General features: G+C 33.8%; 1 protein-coding gene across 1 annotated transcript; it reads left to right on the top strand.

The window, feature by feature from the left end:
• Nucleotides 1–7,322: 7,322 nt before the first annotated feature.
• On the top strand, nt 7,323–8,560 carry LOC105486417 (high mobility group protein B1-like). Its single transcript, XM_071093106.1, has one exon. It carries the CDS (start codon nt 7,481–7,483, stop codon nt 8,093–8,095), a length of 615 nt encoding a protein of 204 aa, XP_070949207.1. The 5' UTR covers nt 7,323–7,480; the 3' UTR covers nt 8,096–8,560.
• Nucleotides 8,561–26,868: the final 18,308 nt, after the last annotated feature.

The following is a 26,868-nucleotide window of genomic DNA, read 5'->3' as shown; positions in this document are numbered from 1 at the left end:
ATTTATTCTTTTCTAATCCACAAGTAGGAATGTTACTGAATTGGAAAATTGTCTCACTGTCAGAAACATTACAAATGAGGTTGAGTTATTTTGGAATCAAAGAAATGAGATAACTATAGGAAGAATTATTATAAATTTATCTTTAAATTTTATCAACTAGAACCCAAGGAACAGTGCATATAGATCAATAATTCTCTCTCCTTGGAGGACTGGTCTGATTTTAAAGAGTAGCAATGCCAAATCCTCATGGAGATTTAAATAATACAGCACAGACACATTGGGATTACAAATATGCTAAAGTCTTTCTATTCCTGTCCTGTCAACAAATGTAAGATGTAATTGGAGAGAAGCAGGTTTTTGAGAAAAACATAGAGAATGTGGTGATGAAAACAAGGGGAGGGGAAAGACTTTCAGGAAATAAATGAAAATTTGGCAAATATAATTAATTCAAGGAGAAACAAGCTTAAATGAGATCATTAGACTTGGCCATTAATAGGTCTTGTGTGAGACAGCAAAGGGAGATTTCATGAAGGCAGTGGTCAAGAATTTAGGGGAATCATTAAGCATGAAAATCGGAACATGTATCTTTCTCTGATTCTTCTCATAATTTGAAATGCCAGTGATAAAATATAAATGTATAAACCTAAAACTACATAGAATACTAAAGAGGAGATGACAGTGGGTGAGAAGTATAGCACGTTTTCCGGAGACAGAAAGAAGGATGAGGGGTAATTACCTATAGCACAGAGAAAGCTGAGAGTTAAGTGCCTGCATAGGAGGATGACATGAAGAAGCAAGATATCTGTGCAACAAAAACCCACTGAATGCTTCCTGGAATAGAAATGCCAAATACCTCAGGTAGATTGGATTAAGATTTAGTTGTTAACATTTTACTGAAGGAGAAGTTATTATCCAAATACCCTTTCCAAACCATGTAACTATATGAACATCCCTTCTTGGAAAGGTGATTGAGGAATGTTGTTCTCAGGAAAAATTGAGTCAAAGTAATCCTAGTTTCAGGAACACAAGAGATAGCAGTGTTGAGTGCTGAGGGTGAAAGTGAGGGCAAAAACTGTCGTGACCATCAGAAAGGACATAAAACTACACATTGCATATTATAATTCTGACTCTTCTTCTCCAAAAATCAGTAAGAATACATATAGATATATGGAAATAGGCCAGAGATTTGAAAATTCATCTCTATAGAAACTGTCTGGCCTAAAAATATTTTTTTAAAAAGTGAAAAAACAAAAAATAAACAATAACCGTAACAAAAACTACAGTACTAAACGATTTGGTGTTCCACAATATAATTTCGTTATGAAAGAAGTCCATCTTTCAACAAGCCCTTTCATCCATCTACACACATAAATAAACACGAAGTCCCAATAAGCTTTTAATGTTTCACTCTAAATTATGAATCAACTGCCAAGGATTAATAGAAATTTTATGAAAACCTACAACATAATGATGTTGAGACTATCTCCTAGAAAGTAAAAAGGGAAAAGGCAGAAATAGAAAATAGAAAAGAAAAATAAACTATTATAGTAGGAAATCCAATTTCCAACTATATGTATTTTAGAAAGTGTGTGCATATCCGGGCGCGGTGGCTCATCCGTGTAATCCCAGCACTTTGGGAGACTGAGGCAGGTGAATCACTCGAGGTCAGGAGTTCGAGATCAGTCTGGCCAACATGGTAAAAACCCATCTCTTCTAAAAATAAAAAAAAATTAGCGGGGTATGGTGGCACACACTTGTAATTCCAGCTTCTCAGGAGGCTGAAACAGTAGAATCACTTGAACCTGGGAGATGGAGGCTGCAGTGAGCCGAGATTATGCCACTCTACTCCAACCCGGGTGACAGAGCAAGACTCTGTCTCAAAAAAAAAAAAAAAAAAAAAAAGAAAGAAAGAAAAAAAGAAAAGTGTCAGCAGATAAAATAAATGAGAGAGTATTATTTTTTAAAATCCAAAAGCATTGATATTTGTGTCCAAATTGAAAGATTCTACCAAGTATCTATTATCAGAAATAAAAAGGTGATTCATTCAAAGACTATAAATCTAAAATTTGAGAAAAAAAGGAATAAAGAAAATAATTGTAAAAGCAGCAAAAAGAATAAACAAAAACCAGATTTCAAGTAATGGAACAGAATATTTTCAGACTGCTTAAGATTAATACTGAGACATAATATCATTAGTGTATGCTTTCAGAATGCTGATAACAATCGATTATCAATTTAGAACTCCATAACGAAGAGACCACCAAGATTGAGACAACAATTATTTTCTCTTTTCAAGGCTTTACAGAAACCTTACTTTCCATGTAGCCTTTCTCAAGAAACTACTGCAGACTAAGCATCCTACAAAAGGGAAAAATAAGTTATAAATGACAAAGACATAAAATACAGAAAACCAGGAACCCAACAAGACAAGAAGATGGATGTTGTGAGGAAATGTCTTGGTCTCGGAATGTGCAGCAGACTCGAGTTCACCCAGGACAGATGGAAGCAGCTTCAAAAGGAGATAAAGCAGATAGATTATTTGTATTTGTTTTTGTTTTTTAACTGGGATGAAAAGGCTTTTTCTGTGTCTTTCAATATATTGAGAAAATGAAGGAAGGTAGAAATGACGGTGCGTTGGGGTAGAATTAGACATCAGTATACTCATAAAACAGTATGAAATAAATAGATAATTATTTATGAGGGACATAATCAATAATAGCATTATAAGCATATTATTTGGCAATATGGCGGTAAATACAATAAATCAGTAAATAATTTAAATGAGTTTACCTACGTGGCGTAGACATCCACTGACTGGAGCTTGGAGTGGGCTGGCTAATGATTTTTGTTTTAATCAATGTTATTATTGATCTTAAGCTCTAAGTAGCATTTGAGTTTAACACATGTATCATTTTGCTAACTCTAATGCACTTCTTAAGTGAATGAGTAGTAAGTGTTATCTGTTATTGTAAATTACTTTGGTAAGATACTCTAATAATTTAGTAGTTAAGAAAAGGTAGAATAACTTGAGGTATGGAGCAATATTCAGGGTTGCTTTGAGAATACAGATTTTTTTGTTTTACTATAAAGTCGATGAAAATAAATTTGTAAAATAGAAATTCCAGTGGATAGAGCAAATTTGATAATTTAAATGAAAGGAGACAAAAATAATAGAACCAAGTTCCGAAGATAGAAGAAAATAAGTTCAAAATCATGGATAGAAGGTTTATACTCTATAATAATAATAACCTTTATTAAATGTTTATCCTTCACCAGTCACAGAATATATTTTATCATTGCAATGACTTTATGACACAGTCATTATGATTTCCACTTTGTGACATAAAACTTGTGTCCAGAGGTTGAATGGTAGATTAAGCATCTGAACTGTCTCAATTCTAAATCTATGAAGCCAAACTTTTCAAACCTGTTTCATCTGTAAAATTTGTCAAATAATAATACCTCCTTTATCTAGTCATTTTAAACATTATTTAAAATATGTAAATAGCATAGTGTCACAGATGACCAAGAGTGAACATTCAGAATGGTTTAGCTGTCATTGTCATTTCTATTATCGCTACCATTGTTTCAATTTATCATTTGCAAAATGACAGTTACAAAGAGAAGCTAAGACTGGTGAATTATTAGAAGTGAACTTGTAGCTCATTCACATTATTTTCTATGACTAAAATATCATTTTCAGGATAGGAAATTACTTTAAAATCAAACCCAAAATAGACAGCAGCTAAGCTATTTTTCTGTAAAAACACAAAAAAGAAAAAAAATAAAGCACATGCAAATAAGATATTTGAACAGATTTAAGCAATTACAACTAATTTTACACATTTGCCAAAGAGCACTAAGTTTTGTATAAAATTCATTAATATCTGAGAAAATAGATTTACAAAATATTAACCCACATTACAATTGAGAATGAACATACACATTTAACATTAATATTCCAATGATGTCAGTATACATGAGTGAATTTAATATATGACACATAACTGTAGAGAAAACTATGTAGCAATGCATATCAATATTGTTTTTATATGCTAATGGGCCTGTGACTAGTTGCCCATGAAGCAAGAAGACAATGAAAAACGTTGGGCTGCCATGTCATACAAACTTCAAAATTATTTGGTTAAAGTTGTTGTTAGTTATGAGTTGTTGGCTATATTTCCATTTCCCATTTCTGAAAATAAATTTTGAGAGAAAAAAAACCCTTCAATATCGAAGGAGTCTTTCTTCTTTCAACTCAATTTCAAGTTAAATAAGCCAGCACAATAGTAAAATTCACTCTTTTAAATGCAGAAATAAATGTTGAAATGAATTCTAGAAAACGTGTGAGAGCATAGTTCATTCAGCATCAGTGCTAGAAACCAGATGATATCTACATGTATCTCCACCTCCCAGAATTAACATCATACCTTCACCAATACCTCTGAAATCATACTATTGCTACTCTAACATGCAATTAACTTCCCTTCACTTATTAACAAGTTACATAATGTGTATTATACAATCAGGGACTTCTTTGCCTACAATTCATTTGTTACGCATATTGTGTCCACTTTATATTAACGAATTAACTTAAAAGTGCATGGATAGACAAGAAGTGTTAAATAAGAGCTACTGGACCACACAAAAAAAGTAAAGCTGGTAATCTAAAACTTTTTGTTCAGTAGACAAAATTCTGTTTAATTGCAAATAAAAAATTAAATTAGTTGCACTAATGTAACACAATATTTGTTGTTGGCTTGTCAGTGATTTAAATATTTAAAATATTCCAAATGTTCTCTATCACCAAGAAAATATGCTGCATTAGTTAGTCAATTAAAGAGCAAGCTGTCAGCTTCACTTTCAATAAGATTTTACTTTCTTTGATACATAGTAACCTATGCCAGTGAATCTCCCAGCAGAAATCCTACAAGCCAGAAGAGAATGGAGGCCAATATTCAACATTCTTAAATAAAATAATTTTCAACCCAGAATTTTATATCCGGCCAAACAAAACTTCATAAATGAAGGAGAAATAAAATCCTTTCCAGACAAGCAAATTTTGAGGGATCTTGTCACCACCAGGACTGCCTCACAATAACTCCTAAAGGAAGCACTAAATATGGAAAGGAAAAACTAGTACCAGCCACTGCAAAAACACACCAAAATATAAAGACCAATGACACTTCGAAGAAACTACATCAACTAATGTGCAAAATAACCAGCTAGCATCATGAAGATAGAATCAAATTCACACATAACAATATTAACTTTAATGTAAATGGACTAAATGCCCCATTTGAAAGACACAGCCTGGAAAACTGGATAGAGTCAAGACCCATCGATGTGCTGAATTCAGGAGACCTATCTCACATGTAAAGACTCCTGGGTAACAATAAAATTAATACAGAAATCAAGAAGTTCTTTGAAACCAAGGAGAACAAAGAGACAATGTACCAGAATCTCTGGGACACAGCTGAAGTAGTGTTAAGAGGGAAATTTATATCACTAATTGACCACATTGGAAAGCTGGAAAGATCTCCAATGAACACCCTAACATAACAATTAAAAGAACTAGAGAAGCAAGAGCAAACATATTCAAAAGCTAGCACAAGACAAGAAATAACTAAGATCAGAGCAAAACTGAAGGAGATAGAGACATGGAAAATCCTTAAAAAAATCAATGAATCCAGGGGTTGGTTCTTTGGGGGAAAAAAAAAAAAAAAAAAGATAGCTAGCTAGACTAATAAAGAAGAAAGACAGAAAAATAAAAAAGACACACACAAAAAATAATAAAGGGTATATCACCACTGATACCACAGAAATACAAAATACCATCAGAGAATACTATAAACACCTCTATGCAAAGAAACTAGAAAACCTAGAAGAAATGGATAAATTCCTGGACATATATGCCCTCCAAAGACTAAACCAGGAAGAAGTTAAATCCCTAAATTGACCAATAACAAGTTCTGAAATTGAGACAGTAATTATTAGCCTACCAACAAAAAATTCCCAGGACCAGACAGATTCACAGCCAAATTATGGAGGTACAAAGAGGAGCTGGTACCATTTCTTCTGAAACTATTCCAAAAAATTGATAGAGACTTTTCCCTAACTCATTTTATGAGGCCAGCATCTTCTTGATAACAAAACCTGGCAGAGACACAACAAAAAGAGAAAACTTTAGGGCAATATACCTGATGAATATCAATGTGAAAATCCTCAAAAAAATACTAGTAAACCAAATCCAGCAGCACATCAAAAAGTTTATTCACCATGATCAAGTCGGTTTCATCTCTGGGATGCAAGGTTGGTTCTACATATGCAAATCAATAAACATAATCCATCACTTAAACAGAATCAATGACAAAAACCACATGATTATCTTAATAGACACAGAAGAAGCCTTTGATTAAATTCAACATTCCTTCCTGTTAAAAATTCTCAATAAACAAGATATTGATGGAACATATCTCAAAATAATAAAAGCTATTTATGACAAACCCATAGTCAATATCATACTGAATGGGCAAAAGCTGGAAGCATTCCCTTTGAAAACTGGCACAAGATAAAGATCCTCTCTGTCACCACTCCTACTCAACAAAGTTTGGGAATTTCTGGCCAGGGCAATCAGGCAAGAGAAATAAATAAAGGGTATACAAATAGAAAGAGATGAAGTCAAATTGTCTCTGTTTGCATTTGATGATTCTATATTTAGAAAACCACAGCATCTCAGCCCAAATACTCCTTAAGCTTATAAGCAACTTCAATAAAGTCTCAGGATACAAAATCGTGCAAAAGTCACAATAATTTATATACACCAATAGACAAACAGAGAGACATATCATGAGTGAACCTCCTTTCAGAACTGCTACAAAGAGAATAAAATATATAGGAAGAAAGCATACTAGGGATGTGAAGGACCTCTTCAAGGAGAACTACGAACTACTGATTAAGGAAATAAGGAAGTACGCAAACAAATAGAAAAACATTCCATACTCATGGAGAGAAAGAATCAATATCACGAAAATGGCAATACTGCCAAATGTAATATATAGATTCAATGCTATTCCCATCAAACTACCATTGACTTCCTTCACAGAATTAGAAGATCACTACTTTGAAGTTCATATAAAACCAAAAATGAGCCCATATATCCAAGACAACCCAAAGCGAAAAGAACAAAGCTAGAGGAGTCATGCTACCTGACTTCAAACTATACTACAAGGCTACAGTAATCAAAACAGCATGGTACTGCTACTGAAACAGACATATAGACCAATGGAACAGAACACAGACCTCAGAAATAACACCACACGGTCTGGCTCCCGCTCTCACAGCCATTGCAGTACATTGAGCTCCATAGAGACAGCGCCGGGGCAAGTGAGAGCCGGATGGGCACTGGGCGACTCTGTGCCTCGCTGAGGAAAAATAACTAAACATAGGCAAAGGAGATCCTAAGAAGCCGAGAGGCAAAATGTCATCATATGCATTTTTTGTGCAAACTTGTCGGGAGGAGCATAAGAAGAAGCACCCAGATGCTTCAGTCAACTTCTCAGAGTTTTCTAAGAAGTGCTTAGAGAGGTGGAAGACCATGTCTGCTAAAGAGAAAGGAAAATTTGAAGATATGGCAAAGGCGGACAAGGCCCGTTACGAAAGAGAAATGAAAACATATATCCCTCCCAAAGGGGAGACAAAAAAGAAGTTCAAGGATCCCAATGTACCCAAGAGGTCTCCTTCGGCCTTCTTCCTGTTCTGCTCTGAGTATCGCCCAAAAATCAAAGGAGAACATCCTGGCCTGTCCATTGGTGATGTTGCGAAGAAACTGGGAGAGATGTGGAATAACACTGCTGCAGATGACAAGCAGCCTTATGAAAAGAAGGCTGCGAAGCTGAAGGAAAAATACGAAAAGGATATTGCTGCATATCGAGCTAAAGGAAAGCCTGATGCAGCAAAAAAGGGAGTTGTCAAGGCTGAAAAAAGCAAGAAAAAGAAGGAAGAGGAGGAAGATGAGGAAGATGAAGAGGATGAGGAGGAGGAGGAAGATGAAGAAGATGAAGATGAAGAAGAAGATGATGATGATGATGAATAAGTTGGTTCTAGCGCAGTTTTTTTTTTCTTTTCTATAAAGCATTTAACCCCCCTGTACACAACTCACTCCTTTTAAAGAAAAAAATTGAAATGTAAGGCTGTGTAAGATTTGTTTTTAAACTGTACAGTGTCTTTTTTTGTATAGTTAACACACTACCGAATGTGTCTTTAGATAGCCCTGTCCTGGTGGTATTTTCAATAGCCACTAACCTTGCCTGGTACAGTATGGGGGTTGTAAATTGGCATGGAAATTTAAAGCAGGTTCTTGTTGGTGCACAGCACAAATTAGTTATATATGGGGATGGTAGTTTTTTCATCTTCAGTTGTCTCTGATGCAGCTTATACGAAATAATTGTTGTTCTGTTAACTGAATACCACTCTGTAATTGCAAAAAAAAAAAAAAAAAAGTTGCAGCTGTTTTGTTGACATTCTGAATGCTTCTAAGTAAATACAATTTTTTTTATTAGTATTGTTGTCCTTTTCATAGGTCTGAAATTTTTCTTCTTGAGGGGAAGCTAGTCTTTTGCTTTTGCCCATTTTGAATCACATGAATTATTACAGTGTTTATCCTTTCATATAGTTAGCTAATAAAAAGCTTTTGTCTACACACCCTGCATACCATAATGGGGGTAAAGTTAAGTTGAGATAGTTTTCATCCATAACTGAACATCGAAAATCTTGATCAGTTAAGAAATTTCACATAGCCCATTTACATTTACAAACTGAAGAGTAATCAGTCTACTCAAAGCATGGGATTATTAGAATCAAACATTTTGAAAGTCTGTCCTTGAAGGACTAATAGAAAAGTATGTTCTAACCTTTACATGAGGACTCTATTCTTTAACTCCCATTACCATGTAATGGCAGTTATATTTTGCAGTTCCCACATTAAAGAAGACCTGAGAATGTATCCCCAAAAGCGTGAGCTTAAAATACAAGATTGCCATATTAAATTTTTTGTTGACATTAGTCTCAGTGAAGACTATGAAAATGCTGGCTATAGATGTCTTTTCCCATTTATCTCAATATGGACTGCTCAGGAAACGAGACTTTCCATTACAAGTATTTTTAATTAATTGGGCCAGCTTTTAAAATGAAGATGCCACATTCAAAATAGGGTGTATTTTCCTATATTATGGTTTGCCCCTTTATAAATCGAAGTAGATAGGAGGAAAGAAGACACTTAAACTTTGCATCTCAGTATGAATTATTCAATTGATTTGAATGATTTTTCTTTACAAAACAAACTCATTAGTCATTATCTGCTTAGCAGTTTAGGGAACAATTTGGCAATTTTGTGGTTTTTCGAGATTATCGTTTTCTTAAAGTGCCAGTATTTTAAAATAGCGTTCTTGTAATTTTACACGCTTTTGTGATGGAGTGCTGTTTTGTTATATAATTTTGACTTGGATTCTTTCCATTTGCATTTGTTTATGTAATTTCAGGAGGAATACTGAACATCTGAGTCCTGGATGATACTAATAAACTAATAATTGCAGAGGTTTAAAAAAAAAAAAAAAGAAAGAAATAACACCACACATCTACAACCATCTGATCTTTGACAAACCTGACAAAAATAAGCAACGGGGAAAGGATTCCCTATTTGATAAACTGTGCTGAGAAAACTGGCTCACCATATGCAGAAAACTGAAACTGGATCCCTTCCTTACATCTTATATAAAAATTAACTCAAGATGGATTAAAGACTTAAATTTAAAACCCAAAACCATAAAAACCCTAGAAGAAAACCTAGGCAATACTATTCAGGTATAGGCATGGGCAAAGACTTCATGACTAAAACACCAAAAGCAATTGCAACAAAAGCCAAAATTGACCAATTGGCATCTAGTTAAATGAAAGAACTCCTGTACAGCAAATGAAACTGACAGTGTTAGAGTGAACAGGCAACCTACAGAATAGGAGGAAATTTTTGCAATCTACCCATCTGACAAAGGTCTAATATCCAGAAACTACAAGGAACTTAAACACATTTACAAGAAAAAATAAAGCAACCTCATCAAAAAGTGGGCAAAGGATATGAACAGACACTTCTCAAAAGAAGATATTCACATCGCCAATAAACATATTGTAAAAAGAAAGCTCATCATAATTGATCATTAGAGAAAGGCAGATAAAAGCCACAATGAGATATCATCTCACACCAGTAAGAATGGTGATTATTAAAACATAAAGGAACAATAGATTCTGGTGATGCTGTGGAGAAATAGGAAAGCTTTTATGCCTTTGATGGGATAGTAAATTTGTTCAACTATTGTGGAAGACAGTGTGGCGATTCCTCAAGGATCTAGAACCAGAAATACCATTTGACCCAGCAATCTCATTATTAGCTATATACCCAAAGGAATGTAAATCATTCCACTATAAAGACACATGCACATGTATGTTTATTGCAGCATTATTAGCAAAGTCATGGAATCAACCCAAATGCTCATCAACGATCGGCTGGTTCAAGAAAATGTGGTACATATACCCCATGGAATACTATGCGGTCATAAAAAAGAATGAGATCATGTCCTTTGCAGAGACATGGATAAAGCTTAGGAAATGAATCCTCTTTGGTTTGATATCTGCATGTTTTCCTAGCCCTGTCCCTTAAAGGGCTCCACCCAGTGACTGGGTTTTCTTCTGCTTGTCTGTGTCATTATGCATGTTGTGTGTGATATCTACAAAAGAGCTCTGATTAATTGACTTAAAGGAAGATAAGCACTTGGATCAGGTATTTTTTAAAAGGGAAGATAAAAGTTGTGTTACCTTTCAGTTCATGTAACTTGAATCCTTGGGAAGTAAAAACAGACCTAAAGGTTATCGGTAAAATGCAGATGTTGTCAAAATGTAAATAGGTGAACTAAATTATGCAGGTCGGATGCAAGGTTTGCTAAATGTTTTGAGGTTATAAATTGCTTTTTGGTTTTTGAGAACTGTACAACTTAGTAAGGCCTGGGAAACATATGGAACTAACCACACACTTACCAATGCTGGAAGGAGTCAAACCTTGGCTGCACCTAACACATAATCAAAACAACTTACCGGGCTTTACATTAAAGTTAAAAATTGCTAAATGTTACCATTATGACAGATAATTGAGACTACTGGAAATAGATTTACATGCAAGGCGCATAAGAACAGTAAAATGTTTTTCTTAGTAAAAGGTTATAAGAAGGTGCATTAGTTTGTTTTCAAGCTACTGATTAAAACATACCTGAGACTGCGCAATTTACCAAAGCAGAAATTTATTAGACTTATAGTTCCATCTGGCTGGGGAAAACTCACAATCATGGAAGGCAAAAAGGAGCAAGTCATGTCTTAATGGGTGGCAGCAGACAAAGCAAAAGTTGTTCAGGGAAACTCCCATTTTTAAAACCCTCAGATCTCATGAGATTTATTCATTGCTATGAGAACGGCTCGAGGAAGACTTGCCCCCATGATTCAATTACCTCCCCCTGGATCCCTCCCATGCCACATGGGAATTCAAGATGAGATTTGGGTGGGGACACAGCCAAACCATGTCAGAAGGCATAAAAATGTAAATTCTTGCCAACGGTTAAAGAATTGTCTTAAATTAGATAAGATAAAGCTAAAAGTTCAAACTAGTGGTAAAAGAGTTGTAAAAATTAGCCTTGCAAAAATTCCATGTATAAACAGGTTGACTAAATGCAAAAAAAAAAAAAAAAGCATTATATGGTTTATCTGTAAATTGAGCATTGAAATAAAAACACAACAAGGTAATCTTAAGATACTAATATGCTCTTTGCCAAAATTTATAAAGGGTTATAAATGATTTTTTACTTTTTAAGTTTTTGAGTCATCACTTTGACAAAATAAATAAATTATGGCAATCTGGAATTCTATTTCATAACATCAATTATTTTAAATATTTAACATCATTAACAGGCTTCCCCAAATCAAAATTCAGTTTCAAAATTATCTTTCCTGATGACTGGCTTTTTGGATGGTTCAGAAAGCCCTTGGAACATCCAGAAAAGAGGTAAACAGAATTATTTGACATATTTAATTACATAAGGTTGCAAAAATGATATTCAATCTTTTTTAGTTTATATTTTGTTGAACGGTACTAATTTATGTTCCAAAATTGCATGTGATTTCTAAAATTCTAATGTCTAAGCACATGCTATCAATGATAATTAAGGTTATGTTAAGTTATCGTAAACCACAGGGACAACCAAATGTCTTTGTCAATTGTGTTTCTAACTGTAACTGTACTGGACATTTTGTTATTCACAGAGAATTGTCTTGTTTTAATCCTTCTCAAAAGATAATTTATAATAAGCTATAGAGCATGAAGGTGCTGTCAAATACAGGTTTCTGATAACTTTGCAGTCTGTAACATTGGAATAAAGGAAAAATGGACAGGACTCATGAAGAGCTAAAATGTTCACAAATAAAAAGCAAAACAAGAGCTAAATGAATGAACTCAGGAAACTGAAGTAAACTTTTTGACTTTTGGTTGGAATATTGCTAATCCTTGTTGTGTTTTTCAGAGTCAAGGAAATTTATTTTGAACTATTTACAGACCTTGATAATTAAATATAGGATATGCCTTTGAATAAAATCTGGAGCATTTTTTTTTCTCTTTGCCTGGTTCCCATAGAATTTGAAAACTATCTGTGAGTATTCTTAACTTATGGCAATATAGTTGTTTGCATCAGTGCAATAAGAATCCATTTTGTTTTGCAACAGGACATAATTGGAGAAAGTTGTTGTTTTACCAAAGCTTGTAAACAAGACTACAAGGGTGTTCTTCCCTTTAAGGAATTGAGCTTGACTTGCAGAGCCGACAAAAGCCCCTTGGGAAAAATCTGGCCTAATACTTTTGCCTACGCAGTCCCTGCACAGGATTTCTGACCTGTGGTCAGTAAAGAATGTCACTTTCTAACAAGTCCAGGAGCTCCAAATTTGTCTTGGAACCTTAAGAGGAAAGGATCACCCAACTCACAGATATCTGAGAATACAAACCCATGGCTGGGTTCAGCTTTAATAGGAGTTATCTGACATTCCTTGTGGAACAGAGTTCTATATCTGTTCCACAAAGCCAATCTAAAAGACCTGTGTAGAAATAGTTGTTCTTTCTGCACTTTATGCAAATAATCTGGCCAAGTATAAGAGTAAAGTCTATTGTGCAAACAACTCAGTCCTATCATGATTAGCTTTTTTTAAAAAAATGAGTACTGGACAGAGATAAATTATGTTCCAAAATTTATCATACATTTGTCATTAAACTCTAAATTCATTAGTTATTTTTAAGTTTTTGCATATATTTTGTATTAACTCTGCATTTTCCTGTGAACATATCAGAGATCTCTGACTGCAGCTCAGAAGAAACAAAAGGAGATGGGTAATATAAAAATCTGGATTAATATTCTAGTTCTAACAATTATCCTGCAAATCCTCCCAGGTGATGGGAATGAATAGGATGCCCATCGCTAACAATTTTGGGAAAATAAGATCACGGGAGCTAACCAAAGGCAAGAACCATGCACCTAAATCTTAGCAAGCATAAATATAAGCCACCAGTTATGTCGGCATGTCACTAGACATCCTTTTCTCTTTCTTGTTGGAGGACTCAATTCCACAGCTTCACCTTAACATTTGGCTTATGATAAAGAGTTCATGCAACCACAAACCCCCAAGACACATTTTTGTACTAAACTCAATTTCAAGCTTCCAATCAAAGCCCTGGGAAGAAAAACTGAATCTGAGGGATCCAGAGGAAGATGATAATAAAGATTAAAAGGCATGGCACAGGTGAGTGTGGCTAATTTCTGTTGATTAAGCCAAGCCTCCTGTTTCATAGCTAAAGGTCATACTAGTATCCATGGCATAAATGAGGTCTAGGGAACTCCAAAACTACTGAACGTAGTGGATATTCCCTACTTGCATAGGTGAGAGTAGATTTTTCTTATTCTCTAAGCACTCCCTGTTTCATGGATGATGGATGCAAGCCGCTTAGACACCAATGGCTGGCACCTGCCAAGGTCACTGGTGCTCAGGGATCCAAGGACGGAAGAGGGAAAGAGGATGTTCTTCCTCCTCTCTCTCACATACCCTGGGTATTTGTTAGGAAGTGAAAGGAACCAGGGATGCCTGTTCCCCTTTTTCTAGATGAGTAACCATTCATCCCTGTATTCCTTTCAAATGCATCCTGAACTCCTAGGACTCCTTTGAAAAAAAAAAAAAAAAAAAGTCTTCTTTTTTTATTTCTCCTCCTCTGTCCTTTCTTTATTGATAGGTAATTGTGTCTGTGTGCTACAGGATACACTCCCCTCAGGTGCATCCTCCAAACAGGGAAGAGTTAATTTCCCAAACCTTAAACTGGGTGGCTTACGATTGGGCACAGGGAAAGGGAACTCAGAAGCCCAACATGCCAGGAAAACATTAGTTTTTGACCAGTCAGGATTTCAGCCTCCCTCTCCCTGTGCAAACTGGTAAAAGGCCTCAGGATTTTTGAGTTGTCTTTACCTCCTCCTTTTCTTGTTTTGATACATGTTTTCTAATAATTAGGTTTATCTCTTCTTGCCTTCAAGCCATCAAACAGTCATGCAACTGAAGTCTTGGACAGAGGGCATTTTCTGCTAGGGACTCTTAGATAATTCTCTGAGGGAGATCTGACTGCCTTTTCCCTAAAACAGCGCCCCCTGTCAACAGGAAGGAGTTAAGATAGGTCTTCATCCTTCTCTGCCTCTGCCTCCTCCTCCTCCTCTTCCTCCTCCTCCTCTTTCTCCCACTGCCGCTCCTGCTTCTTATTGTTATATTTATCCTTGTCCTTGTCCTTGTCCTTATCCTTATCCTTATCCTTATCCTTATCCTTATCCTTATCCTTATCCTTATCCTTACAAGGGCAGTTAGATGTACTTCTTTAGAGGTGGGAATGAGACACCCAAGTATAAAATGGTCCCCGGAGAACCTAAAACTGGCCTGTGCACTGACAGAGCAGGGAGGAGCCACGGAAGTTTGCGCCAGTAGCCTGGCCCCTCCTGTTCCTGTGTGGTTACTGGGGATTTGATCAGTGAGGCGGGAAGCCAGCTAGCAGGCCTTTGGCTTTGCTGAGAATCCCTGTTTCCCTTTTATTTACTTTTCACCCAATAAACCCTGTCTTTCTCAAAGCGTCTGCAAGGCTAATCTTTCATGGTTGTGTGACAAGAACCCGATTTTTAGCTGAACGAAGGAGAAAGTCTTTGTATTATTCCACTTTCACGCTGCTGATAAAGGCGTACCGGAAACTGGGCAAGTTACAAAAGAAAGGGGTTTAGTGAACTTACAGTTCCCCATGACGGGGGAAGCCTCACAATCATGCCAGAAGGCAAGGAGCAAGTCACGTTTTACATGGATGGCAGCAGGAAAACTTTCATTTTAAAAACCATCAGATCTTGTGAGACTTATTTGCTGTCATGAGAACAGCATGAAACAGACCCACCCCCATGATTAAATTATCTCTCACTGGCTCCCTCCCACAACACGTGGTAATTATGGGAGGTACAAGATGAGATTTGGGCAGAGACACAGTCAAACCCTATCAGTCCTACAACATAGTGGTACTCATTTTTGTTTTGATTGCCATTTTCCTGACAACACATGATGTGGAGTACCTTTTCACATATTTACATCACGGCAGATGACTCACACAGATAAAAAGACTTTGCTATATTTTTTGTGCTGACACTGATCAAAACAATCTTTTTTGCTTGACTGTAAAAATTAAATGATTGTATATTCAGACAAATATATTCAAGAAAAACAAATAGTCCAATATGTTTCATTAACATACACACAAAAATCCTCAAAAATATTAGTAAATCAAATCCAACAATGTGTGAAAAGAATTATTCACTGTAATCAAGTAAGATTTATTTCAGGTGTTCAAGGGAGGTTCAGTATTTGAAAATCAATCAGTGTCATCCACCATGTCAGCAGGCTAAAGAAGAACAATTACATAATCACATCAGTAGGTGCAGAAAAAAACTGCATTTTACAAAATCCAAAACCCATTTACAATAAAAACTCTTAATAAACTAGTAAGAGTGAGGAATGTCTTCAACTTGATAAAGAGCATCTACAAAAACCTACAGCTAACATCATACTTAATTGTGAGAAGCTCAAAACTCTTCTGCTAAGATCAAGAATAAAACCAGCATGTGGCCTCCCACAGCTGCTTTTCAATATCATACTGGAAGTCCTAGAAATTGCAATAAGAAAAGTAAAGGAAATAAAAAACAATACAGACTGGAACATAAGAAATAAAATTTTATTTGTTCACAAATAATGTATTGTCTATGTAGAAATTCCAAAAGTATCAACACAACAATTCTGGAATTAATAAGTGACTATAGAATGGTTATAAGATACAAAGTTAATATACAAAGGTTAATCACTTTCCCATATACCAGGAATGAACAATTACAATTTGAAATTAAAAAAACATTACCATTTATATTATCATTCTAATAAATAAAACACATAGATATAAGTCTAACAAAATATGTACAAGAACTATATGAGGAAAACTACACAATTCTGATTAAGATTTTTAATTAATTGAATAAATAGAGAGATTCTTCATGTTCATGGATAGAAAAAAATCAAGGCCATCAAGATGTCAGTTCTTCCCTATTTGATATATAGGTTTAGTGTAATATTAATGAAAATTCCAGCAAGTTATTTTTTGCTATCAACAAACTCATTCTAAAGTTTATATAAAAGGTCAAAAGACTCAGAATAGACAACACAATTATGAAAGAATAGAACACAGTAAAAGGACGGATATTAACCAATTTTGAGTCTTATTTAAAGCTACAGTCCTCAGGACATTGAAGTATTGCAGAAACAATAGACAAATGAATCAAGGGAAGAGAATAGAGAGGCCAGACATAGGTCCATGTAACTGTCTTCAATTGATCTTTGACAAAGACAATATAATGGAGACAAATATAATATAGTCTTATATTATATTATAATATAGTCAAAGACAATATAATATAGTCTTTTCAACAAATAGTAGAGGAACAACTAGACATACATATGCAAAGAAAGAACCTGTACACAGACTTTAAATCCTTCATAAAAATTATTTCTGAATATATAATAGACTTAAATATCAAATGCAAAACACTAAAAGTCCTAGAAGATAACAGAAGGGCAAACTTGGTAACCGAGGTATAGTGATGACTTTTTAGATACAACATCAATGGCAGAATACATGAAGGAAAAAATAGATAAGTTTGGCTTAATTAAAATTTAAAAACTTTACTCTGTATAAGACAATGTCAAGATAATGAAAATACAAGATACAGGTTGGGTATAAACTATTTTCAAGAGACACATCTGATAAACAACTGTTACCAAAGAACTCTTTAAATTCAGCAATAGGAAAATGAAAGACCAGATTAAAATATGACTCAAATACTTCTTTAACATATCCTTGACCAAAGAAGATATGCATATGGCAAGTAAATACATGCAAAGTTGTTTTTTTTTAACATCATATGTCATTAAGGAATTGCAAATTAAGGCAGCAATGAGATAACGCTGCATATCTATTAGAATGGCCATAATGAAAAACACTGACAACACCGAATGCTAACAAGAATGCAGAGCAATGGGATTTCTCATACATTGTAGGTAGTAATGCAAAATGGTACATCCACCCTAAAAAACTCTTGGTTTCTTACAAAATAAGTATAGTCTTACCATGTGATTCAGAAACCACACTCCTTGATATTTATCCAAATGAATTGAAGAATTATGTCCATACAAAAACTTGCACATATATGTTTACAACCCATTTATTCATAATTGCCAAACTTGGAAGCAACAAACACGTTTTTCTTAAAGTCAATGGATAAACAGTGGTATGTGCAGATGATGGAATATTATTCATTACTAAAACAAAATGAACTCTCATGATAAGACATGGAGGAAATTTAAATTCATATTCCTAATCCAAATAAACCTAATGAAAGCCTGTCGGGAAGCATGCAGTATGTCCCTGGCTGCATAGTATATGATTATATGACATTCTGGAAAAAGCAATATGATGGAAACAGTAAAAAGTCAGTGGTTGCTAGGGTTTAGTGGAGGAAGAGATGAATAGCCATAGCACAAAAGATTTTCATGGCAGTGAAACTTGTCTATATGATACTGTAATGTTGAACATGTGCCATATTCAATAAGTATCATCAATTGTGATGAATATACAACTGTGGTATGGATCAGCCATAGTTGGGAAAGCTGTCTGTGTTTAGGGACAGTTGCTATAGAGAAACTCTCTGTAATTTCTACTCAATTTTCTATGAACCTAAATTGCTCTACAAAAAAGCTTATTTTTGTAAATGGTTACTAACAGTAATAATTATAGAATCTTTAGCATATTTATTATTTCTTAAATTGATTATTCTTGTTGCTTCAATTATGCAAACAAGAATATCTTTTGCTTACATCAGATGTTTTACTTACCAAGCACATGCATATACATTACTTCATTTATTCCTTAGAAAAGCATTTTTGTGTTTTTGCTATAATTCAGGTAATGTGTTTTCCTTATCCAGAGAGAGAAATCATAGCTGAAAATTTGAAACCAAGATAACACATCTAAGGTCCTAGATTACCTATATTTAGAATCTTAAAATGATTAACCCAGCTTCTCTTGTTATCCTTGTACACAGCAGAAGGGTAAAACATTAGTTCAGTTTCAGAAACTCTAAAATTTTATTTGAGTTGTTCTAATGGTAACTGAAAAAATAGTTTTGGAGGGCAGATAATTTATCAGGTTTCAAAATGTAGATTTTGTACTTTGTTAGCCCTTCTGTTGATGTGATTCTTCCTGTTCACTCTTACACTAAGTGAAACCTACCAAGAAAAAAAAAATGAATACTTTTTTTTTTTTTTTTTTTAATGTGGAGCAGCAGAGAGATGAAATGGCTTGGGTTTTAATTCACTTTTGAAGCTTAAATTAAATGACTTGGGGAAAAATATCTAAAGAAAAGAATCTTAATCTTCTCCCACTAGAAAAAAAAAAGGTGGAGGAGCAGTAAAATGTGGAACATGAAGAAGGAGGAAGAATGTAAATGATGCATGTATTTCCTGCTTATCTAGGTGAGGATGGGTTTTAAAATTTGAATTGTATGAATGTTCTGAATATCTGAAACATTCATTTTTAACATAAGCTCATAATTATAATATACTTTCAATGTTTATTTTTGACTTTATCATTTTTACGATCTATTGCTATAAATAAAATCAGAAGTTAAAGTAAAAATATTTCATTATTCATTTTTCATGCTTCTTATTGTTTTTTATTTAATTATTCCTATAACAATCCATGAAAAATCATATATTTAGTACCTTACTATCATCAGGACCCACCCCAAAACTGAATCTCAGATAAAATCAGCCAGCTAATTATCTTTAAGGTCCATGGTAGATAAGACACTTTCACTAGATAAGTTAGATACGTGTTATTTATTGTCTAATTAAAATAAATATTGGCTAGTTTCCTATGATAATAATGGTTACTGTAGAGAAGCTGGCAGAGTTAAGAGAGACGACTCTTTAGCCAGTAACTTCTCATCTGCTGAACCAGGGTTATCATCTTGGGACTGAGATGATCTTGCTCATCTTGGGCTTGTCATTACCTAAAATTACATATTACATATGTTAAAATTGTCCACATGCTTTTTAAATCAAATGAAATTAGAAGATGTGGTGTGGTCTATAAGAAAAGCCTGACTCTCTGTTTCACTAATGCAATTTTAGGAAAAATAGTGCCCTCGTCAGAAGGTTTGCTTTAGAACTCACAATTCCTAACAAATCAAAGACAAAAAATAATGAGGCACAAAGATGAAACTCATCATTTTCAGTCAAAGTAAGGTGTGTTAAGATAGCCTTATAATGCCCATAAAAATGTGAGGCTGTAAGGTGAGATGTTTTGTTTTCCATGCCTATCCCAAAGGAACAGCAGGAAGATGCAGAAAAACCTGCAGTATATGAATGTAACATATTCATGTGAAGACAACGAATAAATCAGTCAGGAAGTCAGCTGTGACAAAATCACAAGATCTGGAATCTAAACAGATATTTAATTATAGAAATCAAATGTGTCCATATAGAAAGTTGCTAGAATGGTCAAAATTCACCCAGTATGCTTTCAGGTAATCAAGAAACAAGTCACTGTGACCAAGCTTGTCCTTATGATTTATTAAGATTTCTGTAGCATAGCAAGGTTTATTTAAGTAACTGTAAACCATAAGTGGTGTATTAAAGAAGAGTTATTACCCTTATCACAATTGTCTGTTATAACAATTGGTAAATATTGCAAAGACAGAAACAATACACTTTTGGTCAGATGTGTTAGCTGTATGAGTTTAACAGAAAATATGCAGCAATGTTTTATAGGAAGCTTATAACTGAATATATGAGCAAATGAGTTTTAAAATTAATCGTAGATATGATATTACTTAGGAAAAGTTGGTAAACATCTTAAATGTTTCCATCCTAGTGAAAGCACAAAGAAGAAAAAATCAAATTGTTGATCTTTATGACATTTTTTAAAAATTAAAATATCAGCAAATCCTTAACTTTTTTTTTTTTTTTTTTTTTGACAGTTTCACTGTTTTTGCCCAGGCTTGAGTGCAATGGCATGATCTCAGCTCACTGCAACCTCTGCCTAGCAAGTTCAAGCAATTCTCCTGCCTCAGCCTCCCAAGTACCGGGGATTACAGGTGCCTGCCACCATGCCCGGCTAATTTTTTTTGTATTTTTACTAGATCTGGGTTTCACCATGTTGGCCAGCATAGTCTTGATCTCTTGACTTCATGATCCACCCGTGTCAGCATCCCAAAGTGCTGGAATTACAGGCGTGAGCACTGTGCCCGGCCAATCCTTAACATTTTTATTGTTTCCAAGTTGAGACCTGTTTTCCTTAAGGTAAAGTATTCTGTTAGAGATGTTGATGTATTCCACTACCATAAACTCCCTTCTTTTCTGTTTAAACACTTGAATAGTTTTTCAAAATTGGTATTCTGGAATGTCAAGGAAGCAATGTTTTTGAGATTGTCTTAGGAATGACCTAAGATAATATTTAAAATGGAAAATTCAATGGATTATCAACTTATAATTTTGAAATGAAAATAACATTTATTGTTTATTGATGGGTAATATGAGAATAACTTAGCCCTATCCTGAAAAGCTCACAGTGTTTAAATGGGACTTCTTGTTCCAGTGAATGACTTAGTGAAAACTGTTCAAAAGTAAATTAGAAACTACATAGCTCAAACACAGATCATTTGTTATTGTGAAAGTGAGCATCAGCTACTATGCAAGGCATACATAGACCTCATCTGCATACAATATTGTTTTACTGAAGCAAGAAAAGAGGCACTTGCTCCCTTAGTTATAAAATAACAAAAATAAATTCTAACAGACGTCACTAGGTTAGATGTGGATTAAACCTGGGCTGGATGTGAATTAAAGAAACTCTGTTCAAAGACTCTTTACCACTCCTCGAAGGTCTTCTGATACTTAGCAAAAGGAAGCACAACTTCTACCCTTGCAGGAAAGGTCTTGGAATTCTACCCAATCATCACTCTCCTTGCTTAAAGGTTTATGGCCTATCCGAGAGAGATGCTGTGTTTCTTCTTTTTATGCCACTCTTTTCCACTTAAATTTGTTAGCCTCTTCACTTAGTTTTCTTACATTATCAGGGATACTTTAGGGGAAAAAGGGTAGGAAAAAGAAACATGTTAATGAAATTACTTTGTCACATTTAGCATGCTTTATAAGGCAACAATGTTCACTCTTAGTCAATAGCCTTAAAATGAATACACAAATAAATCAATACTTTAAAATAAATACCCAAGAATGTAACACCACAGACATCAGTTAAAATGTATTAGAACTTAAGGCTTTTAATTTCATCAAATCATATATATATATATATATGTGTGTGTGTGTGTGTGTGTGTGTGCGTGTATACATTTTTTTTTTGAAAGCCTATGTTAAAAGTTATTCCCATTGGGCTTCCTAGTGTCATATTGTATAATTTACAGCAGGTCTTCTTAATCTCTCATTTTCACATAAATAAATGGAGAACTTATTTAAACAAAGATGTACTAATCATTTGATGCAAAATGATGTGTGTTGAAGTAATGACTTGCTGAAATAAATATTTTAATAGATATTTTAAATGAATCTCCAAATAGTTGCAGAGAACACTAAATCTAAAAGATAATTGTAGAATGCTCATATTTTTAAAGCATGGTTATTACTATTTTTAAAACTGAAATCCTGTATGTTACACTAAAAGTTAACAGAGATATATCATCTGAATAAATCACATTCTGCAATTGGGTAGAATTCGGCCTGACTAGTTAATCAAAGCTATATCTATCTTCTTGTCTGTTTTCTGTCTTAAATAAGACAAACAAGAATGAAATAAAAAACTATGTAATACATTTAACATAGCACTAAAATACAGACTATAATGCTCTTTGCCAGGTTATTTTATCTCACACTTTCTCAACATTTCTCTCCCTCTATCTCTCTTCTGCATGAAAATATAATTATTTCCGGGCCTAGTACCACAGTTACCTGTCGGAAAACTCTTCATCATGACACACCTTCGCAATGCCTCAAGCATTATGCAGCTCATATTATGTTATCGAATATTATCTTCTGTAGTATAGCTTTATTTATCTACATATCTGTCCACATGTCTATATGTCTGTTAATATACAGATATGTGTCCATACATATATATTGCATATATATATTTACTCTCTTTTTTATATATATATATTTGCTCTCTTTTATATATACATATGTATATATTTTACTTTCCAAGCAAACTTATGAGGCCCTATATTATATCTTATAGCCTAGTCCAGAATTGTATACCCACAAATGAGCAAGGCACAGACACACATGCACACACACATACACACGTACAATGTAATCAATTAAATTCACTATTTGTTTAAGTAACTATGTATTCTTCCTCATGATAAAGTCACAGAACTGTTTAAAAAGAACAGATAGAAATAATCTGTTTATATTAGCATAAATTTTATAGTTTATTATACATAAAGACGTCACAAAACTGTAAATCAAACAAGAGAAAATTGGTTGAAGCCACAACAAAGAGTACTTTGTTTGGTAATTATAACACAATCTCTTAGAATAAAGTCGTATTGGTAGGAAAAATCTATCCCATACATGATTGGTTTAGTAATTTTCTTCATCTTTGTAGTTAATTTGCAACATAATACACCCTGCAAAAACTATACAATTTGAAAATGAAAATATCTATATAAAGAGTAATATGCTTCTTCTAATATCTTTTATTGAAACAGTCAATACTGCAATGGGGAATTTCATCTCGATCTGGATTTGTAGAATATGTGCTTACTGAAATATACAGATGTAAATGTCACTACATATTAAGTGTCAAGTGTAAAACAGAAACATTAATTATCTTACAAGTTACACAATAACCTTCAGTAAACAAATATTTGCTTTAGGCTACACAACTTGATGTCCATGTTAAATTCAAGCAGTAGAAGAAATCACTAGCAAGAAGTAAGTTTCCAAAATGTTAAAAAAAATAGTCGCAGAGGTTCAGCTAAAAACAATGCAGCTCAAGTGAAATTAACAATATGTTTTTTCTTTACAACGTTCCTTGACAGATGGAGTCTGTCTGCTCATCTGTTTTGCGAGCATTGGAGAATCAGGGAAGAATAGCTGGTATCATTATGGGTTTATACTTTTTACAGACCTACACTTTTAAAGCTTTTATATAACTGACCATTTCCACTCATTCAGAAGAGATTATTTGGTAGCTACATGCACTGGTGCCCAAATCCATGTCTGAAATGATTAAGAGATGAAGGGTGATATCGATGGCTTTATTTTCCTGCCATTTCAACTACAATAAAATTTCACTTTTTGTTATTGTTGGAGCTAAATTGCTTTTCCTTTCCAGTGAGAAATATTGACTTTGGATCTGTAGAACAGAGGAAAAATTTGTGAAGGATACAGTATTATTTCATAGAAAAGAAGATATAATTAAACCACAAAATCTTGAGAAAGCCACCAATCTTAGAACTTCTAGAGTCCTTAGGAGCAAAAATGTTTACCTATGTTTCTCTAGGACATTATCATTAATCTACCTCAATGCAAAGCATTTTAAGTTTAAGTCACAAATTTCTGAAAGAGCAAAGCTTATTGCCCTACTATGGATCCAGCAAACCAATCATACATAGACAGCATGCTTTTGAATATACTTTCTGGGTGCCCATATCTACATGCTTATTGATTGATTGAAATCATTACGAGAGGGGGAGATCATGTTAAATCAAGTAGAGAGGCTAATTAGTGCTTAAACTGAATGACATCTTTTGCACACTTACTTTTTCATAATTAAGAGATCCCTAGATAAGTAAATAAATAGTTAGAAATTTTAAAACAACAATTAAACTGGCAGAAAATTATAATGCTGGATCTCATCTAAAGCATTTATAGCTCTAGAGTAAACATATTAAAAATAGTATTGGGCATTTTTAATGCCGTATCATAAAAGAAAATCAAAACCCAACAAAACAAGAGATCTAATAAATATCTTTTTGTAAACATATGAGCATATTGTATATGTAAGTATCTTACTGTGTGCCTACAAGTATCTATTCTTTCTCCTTTCTATCTGAACATCTATCTTTTTCAGGTGTTCACACTTCCCCTCATGTAACCTATATGCATAAAGAGAAGATAAAATGACCCGTACATGGAGCAAGAAAGGGTGACAAGCCTGATGTTCATTTCCATTTCCAGTGATCATTGATCAGCTCAGAATAGGGAGAAATTGCCCTTTTGCTATGTTTATATATTTACCATGGTAAAGATTTTTTTTTACAATATATTAATAATTTTGCTATTAATTTAAATGTTATAATTCAACATCCCCATATATTCTATCTTGCTCTTTGAAAGAATAGAGACATAATTAGAATGTGCCCTGAAGTATTCAAAACATTCATCATTCAAATCTCAGTAAGTAAACAAAATGCCTCTTTGCTCTTGCAATGCATTTAAACAAGATGTACTGCATATTAGTTTATAGAAGTTGCACATGTTTATGTGTTCAGAGCTGGCAAAACCTCTGATATCATCTTATTTTCTGCCCTGTTTGAAGGCAGAACCAGTGCTAGCACATCTCAAAAAACAAAACGTATTTTTTTGTATGATTTTGTATGTAGATGTGTTTGTAGTTGGCTATATCATAATACACTTATTCTTTTAAACATATGAAACATTTTTAAATTCTTCAATTATGAAAAAGCATATTTAAGCCAACAGTAAACATGCAGACTCTAGAAAAAGAAACATAACTTCAGAAAATATTTAACGTTAAATTATAGAAAACTATTGCATCATATTATTTAGTTCAATATCATAAGTTACAGAAGACTTTTAGTAAATTTGGGATGTATCCCAGAGGGTTCTTAGGATACAAGCTCCCTTTGGAACTTGATGTAAAATAACAGCAACAATGATGTCATCTAATATTTATTAAACAATCAATGTGACAAATATGTACTAAACACTTTACACATATCATCATATTTAATAATGCAGAACACATAGATAAATGTTATAAATATTCAGTCTACACACATGAGGAAACAGCTATGGTCCAGACCATTAACCTATTTGAAGTCTCAAAACTAACAAGGCTAGATAGAGTTCAATAACAACAGAGACACCATTCTCTACTTCCTCTCTACAGTGGTCTTAACTCTCATATTCAAACAGCAGCAGAGCTGGGCAAGTGAGTTTTCTAGGCTGGATGTATTGTATAGCCAATTAATTCCTTACAGTGAGAGAATTTACGATCTTCCTGTATCAGTGCCTCAGGGAAAAAGCAAGGCTGACTGAGGAATCAGTTAGTTGTGAAAGAATAGTGACATTCTATAACTGATAAGAGTGAAAAAAAGAACCATTAAGTTTAAGGATATCAGTTAAACAGAATTTAACAAAATCATCACTCTGAGGAATAAGGGGGTGTTAAATTTTTAATTGAGCTACGTAGACATATATTTCCTGGCAGAGAAGGCACTCTATGACTTAGAAAAAAAGAAAAATTATTTCAGAACCTCAGATACCTTTATAAAAAATGTGTCATAGATTGTTCAAGTTAATGCTAGAATCAAAAATTAATGGTCAAGTTTAACACAGAACTTCTAGTCTGTGCATAGTGACATCTTATCATTATATATGAAGGTATAGAAATGTCTATGGAGGAATTATTATATGTCATTCAAAAAATTATTATCATTTGGTATGTGACTTGATTTTTAAAGCCATTTTTTAAAAGAATTAATCCTGAAGATTAAGGCATGGATCAGAAATAATGATGCCTTGTAACTATTTTAATGTACCCATAAAAATTAAAAAGAAATAATGATGCTATGTTTTGTCATAAAAGGAAGATAAAATTAAGAACAGTGTAATGCTGTTTAAGACCACTCAATAATGTCGACAGGTGGCTCCATTTTGGGGTTAACTCTACAATACAAATTCCAATTTGTATTGGAACCAAAACCAATTCATAGATAGATAGACAGACAGATGGACAGAGAGACAGATATGTAGATAGATACTATGAAATTTGTTTTATTTACTTATAGCAACATATAAATTTGCATGTTTTCTACTTATCCTATTCCATGATCATCTTTTAAAATGTTTCCT

This window comes from Macaca nemestrina, chromosome 3, assembly GCF_043159975.1.
Source record: "Macaca nemestrina isolate mMacNem1 chromosome 3, mMacNem.hap1, whole genome shotgun sequence".
Classification (NCBI taxonomy): domain Eukaryota; kingdom Metazoa; phylum Chordata; class Mammalia; order Primates; family Cercopithecidae; genus Macaca; species Macaca nemestrina.
This window is presented reverse-complemented; position numbering and strand designations above follow the sequence as displayed.

What these genes read in the sequence shown, in the direction of transcription:
- LOC105486417 (XM_071093106.1), top strand. Translation starts at nt 7,481, where the DNA reads ATGTCATCATATGCATTTTTTGTGCAAACTTGTCGGGAGGAGCATAAG.